This window comes from Furipterus horrens, unplaced genomic scaffold (assembly GCF_987537825.1).
Source record: "Furipterus horrens unplaced genomic scaffold, mFurHor1.1.pri manual_scaffold_10, whole genome shotgun sequence".
NCBI lineage: Eukaryota > Metazoa > Chordata > Mammalia > Chiroptera > Furipteridae > Furipterus > Furipterus horrens.
The window spans coordinates 51,256,297-51,262,296 of record NW_028327180.1 but is presented as its reverse complement, the minus strand read 5'-3'; the positions used below and the strand labels follow the sequence as shown (position 1 = coordinate 51,262,296).

Genomic DNA, 6,000 nt, shown 5'->3' with positions numbered 1-6,000 from the left:
GAAGCAGGAAGGTAAAGGGGGCAGCCGGCAAGCTGGAGTGGAAGGGGAGGAATCCCCTCCAGGCGGTGGCCTTTGGTCTCTATTAGGTTAGGAAGCTGGTCCTTGTTAGAGGAACCCCATGGGGGTGAAGCTGGGAGCCAGTCCCTGTTAGAGGAAACGCCAGAGCAGGGTGGGGTGGGGGATTCCGGGGTCTGGTCTCAATAAGGCCTGGAAAGAGTCTCCACTTCAAAGCAGACTTCTATATTTGGGGACTCGGGTAGGGGAGGAAATTAAAGAACTGTGAGAGGAATGCTCGTGTGTTGTGGGTGGGAGTCAGTCCAGGGGGCTTCGAGGGGGCTCCAGGGGAGCAGCTGGGTTGTCTGCGGATGCCAGCAGCCAGGTCCTGGGGGGGAAGAGGTGGGAAGGAAAGGTGCTCTCTCCCTCCAATAAGTGCTGCTGCTCCCCACCCCACACCTCATCCTGGCTGGGCTCTGAGTTGCCACGGAGGTCTCTCACACCGGAGCTACATAATTTCCAGGGAATGTCCCAAACTTCTGGGTCCTCCGGGAGACACCTGAGAGAGGAAAGACAGAAAGATCATTCCCCATACTTCTTTTTTCATGGAAATGAAGAGGGCCCTGTCCCCTGCTGGCAGTGCCCGGAACTACAGGTGGAGCCCCCGTCCCTGGGAGGGAACCATCGTTTTTTTCATTCCTGCCCTCTAGTGGCAGAAGCTTAGCTAAACGAAGCTCCACTTGCTAAATTCATTAATGATCGACCAATCTGAGCAGGCAACAACTGCGGATAACTTCGCACACAGCACAGAATAATGCCACCCTTCCTTGGGAAATCAAGGAAGTAGGGTGAATCACAGAACTTACATCCGGAGGAATCTCGCTGGTCTGAGTATGACACCCTCATTTCAGAGATGGGGCAGCCAAGGCCTAAGAGGCAGAGTGAATTACCCCAAAGCACTCTGCTGCTCAGGGGTAGAGGTGGGCCTAAAGTTCAGGATTCTGGTCTGCCATGCCCCCAAAGGCACCTGTGTCCTGGGGTGGTGGAGGTGGAATGTGAGAAGACACAGGAGTATGAAGTGACAGTCCTGTTCTTCCCTTCCTGGCAGGCTGGCATCCTGATTTCCTTAGGACTAGCCCATGCCCAGCCTGTTCCCAGGCCTTGCTGATGTATTTCCCCTGCTTGGAGGGCCTTCCTCTTCTGTTCTGCCACCCTTCAAGGCCCAGTTCCCCTACTTCCTCCAGGAAGCCGTCCCTAACTTGCACTGTCCAAAATGATAAGCCACATATGGCTATTGAGCACTGAACACATGCTAATGTGGTTGGAAGCTGAACTTTCTAGACCATTCCTCTAAAAGCACATGTGGCTTATACCACAAAGGTGGTGCTTTTTCTTCTTGTCTATATAAATTTGCAAAACTTTATTAATAGATGTAAAGAACTTCATATGCAGAAGTGTGTACAGAGTAGAATGAGAATGTGCCCCAGGCCCATCCCCCCAAGCCAAGGACTGTTAACAAGTTAGTACTTCATAATCAGTTGCTAGTGTGTCCAAAGCTTGGTTACCAGCAAGATGCTGGGATTCAGGTGAGAAAGGGCGGGCGCCCCTGAGTCCCCCTGCCCAGGCAACCCTCCAACATTTTGGTCCCCACAGCCTGAAGCTGAGGCCTGGACAGGGCCTGCCTACGCTGGGGAAACAGGCCATGTGAAACCTGCTGGGCCAAGGCCAGCCTGGGGCCAAGGCCAGCCTCAGGCTTCCTGCTTTAGTCATTTTCCTGGGCTGCCCTTGGGCCAGCCCTGAGGGGCAGGATCTCTCCCTCCTTTCGGTGGAGGGGGGTGGGGGGGAGCTAGCTGCTGGCTGGGGGTGCGGTGGGGGATACACTGACTTGATCGAGGACCCTCGGCCTCATCCCTCTTTGAGGTGTAAAGGCAACAGCAGAAGTGCTAGCTCAGAGGGAGCAACCAGGGCCAGGCTGCCCAGGAGCCAGGCCAGAAGGTCAGGTCATGAATCTGTGTGAACCAACCTGCCCCCAGGGACGCTGAGATACCCTTGTCCAGCTTGCCCCCCAGCGCCCCCACCCGGTCCACATACCCACAAACCAGCCGTCGTCACACTGCTGCATGACGTCCACCCGGTCCCCCTCCCGCAGCTCCAGCTCATCCTCGTTCTGGGGCCTGTACTGGTACATGGCCCGGTACCTGCAGGAGACACTGTCATGGCAACCACCAAAACCCTAACCCCTTCCTCAGACCGGGCCCAGAGTGTTGCCACTTGCGGTGAACTTCCCAGGGTTTCCCCCTGCTCCCATTGCCCTGGCCCTGCTCCTGGGGTAGGAGCTCCATCTGGCTGCAGTGCCTTCTCCCCCAGGCCAGCTCCTTGCTGCTCCCCCTCCCCCCACCCACCCAGCCCTCACGGACCAGCGCCACTTCCTCGGAGTTCCTAGCACCTTCAAGTGTGTTCTGCCAGTTCGCACACTCCATGCATCCACACACCGACCTTGGGGCTGGAAACCCAGGGAGGGTACTGAGGCTGGCGCTGAGTGTGGGAAGCTTGCTCTAAGGCTACAGGGCTGACAGGGACAGGTCAGGGGCACTGCAGGCAAGTGGCCCCACCCCTGCCACCAAATCACCTGTAACCCCGGCAACTACCTATCAGGAGTTTAACAAATCCACTGTGTGGGGCGGCGGACTAGGGGATCAGTGTGCTCAGCACTGCCTGCCAGCAGCCCCCACCCCTAAACAAGCACCCCCAGACAGTACTCACGGGGTCCAGTGTATCTGAGTGGTGTGGAGGGAGGAGGTCCCCAGATCCAGGCAATGGCTGGAGGCTCCAGGATGGGACAGAGAAGACCCACGGGTGCTGAGATTCTGGAGGTCCACAGGAGGAAAGGCAGATGCAAGCTGGGATGAGGGAGGGGCAGTGAAGTGGCCTTCCACCCCGCCTGGGGCAGCCTCCCTGCACTCTCCTTTGATCTTCGGTCCCCACAAACAGGGGTCTGTGAGCTTTTTCCCCATAGGCAGGGCAGGCATGGTGGGCAGGCTCCGACCTGTGCACACACAACGCAGGCCCGGGAGGAGGCCGGTGCACTGTCGGGCCAAGTGAGAGATGGCTGAGGAGCGAGCAGGTGCATTTGTAGGCTGTCAGCACGTGGACCAATGACTATCCTTAACTATAAACTGTTAGCTCAAACCCACCCAACTATCCTCTGCAGTAGGAATTCTTATCCCATTTCTGCAGGTGAGCAATGTTCTACATGTGAGAAAAACCACATCCAGAGACAGTGAGCTACATGCCCAAGGTCATACAGCAGGTTAACAGCAGAACACTGGCTCCTGCCCACCCCACACCCCCCACCATGCCAGAGGCTGACACAGGCGAGTCCCAACAGTAGAGTCGAAAGGGTCAGGAGGCCGGGGCTGGCTTTGGGGTCCCACCTAGAACCAGCTAGCTACCCCATTCTCCCTGGAATGCAGCTCAAAGGCCACAATGAACTTGAGGGCTCAGAGGTCCACAGGCTAGGGTGGGGTTGCAGTGCCAGGTTCTACCCAGTCACCCCACCAGTCTGTCCTGGGCGGTCTGGGAAGGGTTCCTAAGTGCAGCCCCTTCACAGGAATGGGGTCCAGGGTAGGGAGCGGGGGTCAGCCCTCCATCAGAAACAGGTCACCTTACCTGGGTCTGGGGCCTGGGCTCCTGCGTGGAGAAGGAAAAGCCAGTGCGGCGGGGGGAGGTCCGGCCCCCCCAGTCAGTGGGGTCAGCTGGACTGCATGGCATTACTGGGGAGCTGGGGTGCCGGGCAGCCAGCCGGGCGGCAGTCAGGCAGGGAGACACGGGGAGCTGGGGACCCTCGTCGCAGACGCGGAGTCGGGGCTCACGGCACACCTGCACGTAGCTGGCGGGGAAGATGCCCTGGCGCCCCGTGCCTGAGATGCGCCCCTCGTACCAGTTCTCATTCACCTTTCGGATCAAGCAGATGCGCTCCCCCTGCGGGGAGGAAGGAGTCAGCATCTGGAGGGCCTTCCTGGGCACCCCATGCTCGTGGGTGCCCACACGGGTGACCAGGGGAGTCAGGCTCAGAGGGGTCTGCAGTTTATGCAGAGGCCACACACCTAGGAAGTGGGGTCAGGAAGCCAACGCAGGCTGCCTGGCAGAGCAAACAGAAGTCTAAGCTCTTCCCACAGTACTTGGCGCTGGGTCTGGGTCAGTTTCCCTTGGGAACGCCTACGTGCACCCCACTCTGAGTTCCTAGCTCTCTCAGCAGAGTTCCAGTCGCAGAGGACCTGGTGGCTGATAACACAGGTCCAAACCAGGCTCTGTCAATTTCAAGCTGAGTGGCCTTGGGCAAGTCACTCTGCCTCTCTGAGCCTCGGTCTCCTCCCCTGGGAAGTGAGGAAAGCGATTCTGTTGCTGTGAGGAGCACAGGAGATGGATGTCAGCTCGGTAAGAAGCACTGGGCAGTGTTATCACCACTGCCAGGACGGGGTCCTGTCCCTGCCTCCATGTGGGGTGACCCTGTCACCACTGCCACCAAACAAACTCCCTGAGGGCAGCCAGAGCTTCCTCAGGCCCACATGACGGAGGTCAAGTGGGGCTGCCCTGGGGAAGGTGGTCTCCAGCCCTCTCCTGCCCCCACCTCTCTCCATGTGGCCACCTCCTTCCCCTTCTGCCCCTGAGGCCAGCTCTTCTGGGGCACATTGACTAGGGGCATTCATGGCCTCTGTCCCAAAAGTCAACCAAAGGGAGACCAGTTCCCTGCTTTCTAGGACAACAGTTTTTCAAGCTTTCTTGAACATAGTCTATAGTAAAAACTGTCGTAACGACCCAGTACACACCACACGCACGTGCGCACGCACATATGTATAGACATAAATGCCTAAGAAGGTGATAGGATACTCTTTCTACATGCAAGGTATTCTAATATTTCCACTTTATTCTTTTAAAAATGCTGATTGTGACTCTCAAAACCCACCAACCTGGAACTGGAAAAAAAAGCACAACTACTCTAGAAGTTTCAGACTTTTTAAAAATGGGCTAAATTAAGGGAAATACATCTAAAGAGACCCGGAAAAAAACTGGAAATACTGAATGACAATAGATATACCTGACTCCTAAAAAATGTTTTACTGCGCGTATTTCCCTCTGTCTGAACCAGCCCATGCCCGCCCCCTACTTCCTGCCCGGCCTGGCCGCACCTTTCTGAAGGACAGCTCCACCTCCAGATCCCCCTTGAAATTGTACTGGGCCACTGCTTCTCCATACTCCAGCACCTGGTAGGTCGGAGGCTTGAGGGGCTTGGGGATCTCATCTGCAGGCAGCACCTGCAGGAAGAAAGGTCACCAGAAAGGTTCAACCTAGACAACAAAGAGAAGGCAGTGGGGTAAGATCTGTCCCCAGGCCGGAGAGGAGACAGACACCAGACACAAGCCTGGGGTGGCCGGGGTGAGCACAGATGAGGGGGTGTGAGTCCCAGAAGACCCCTGGAGGAAGCGTTTCCACTAGAGGTATGTGGAGTGGGTTTTACTGGCCAGGGAAGTGGGTGCACAGATGGAAGCCAGTTCAGTAAGAGTTGAACTAGGAGGGTAGAAAGAAATGAGGACCCAGGCGCAGGGAGCACCTGGTGGCCTGTTCTAAAAGTGAGGATCTAACCTTTCACCACTGCTGAGAACTGTGTGCTGCTCTTCCTCCTCCCCTTCTACGCCACTGGCTGCCCTGAACCTCCATGCTCTCTTCGCTTCACCCTCCTCATACATACCTAGAAGCTAATAAACTATGTCATACTAAGATGTAAATGACTGGTGGCATGAAATACTGTGTATATTTTGTGAAATTTCAGGGTCAGAGAGATAGTTTTGAGGGTAGACAAGGCCTACTGATGTCTGTCAAGTCAAGCGCCTGAATGAAACCACCACCCCACCCATGGGTCAGAGAGGAAGTCACAAAGGAAATGGAAAAAGAGTTTGAGCTGAATAAAAAAATATGTACCAAAGCCTGTGGGATGGGGTTAAAGCA

General features: G+C 56.1%; 1 protein-coding gene across 2 annotated transcripts in view; it reads right to left on the bottom strand.

Annotated features, from left to right (window-relative positions):
- Positions 1-423: 423 nt before the first annotated feature.
- Positions 424-6,000, bottom strand: part of SORBS3 (sorbin and SH3 domain containing 3) — a 23,288-nt gene continuing 17,711 nt past the window's right edge. Inside the window, exons 17-21 of one of the 2 annotated variants that reach the window (XM_090290128.1) lie at positions 5,184-5,309; positions 3,664-3,975; positions 2,758-2,861; positions 2,086-2,192; positions 424-553 (exon numbers count right to left, since the gene is read on the bottom strand). In XM_090290128.1, coding sequence (XP_090146254.1) covers positions 492-553; positions 2,086-2,192; positions 2,758-2,861; positions 3,664-3,975; positions 5,184-5,309 — 711 coding nt within the window. In that variant the 3' untranslated portion in view covers positions 424-491. Of the gene's footprint in view, positions 554-2,085; positions 2,193-2,757; positions 2,862-3,347; positions 3,976-5,183; positions 5,310-6,000 lie in introns of those variants that run through there. The other variant, XM_090290127.1, reaches the window with a different exon arrangement.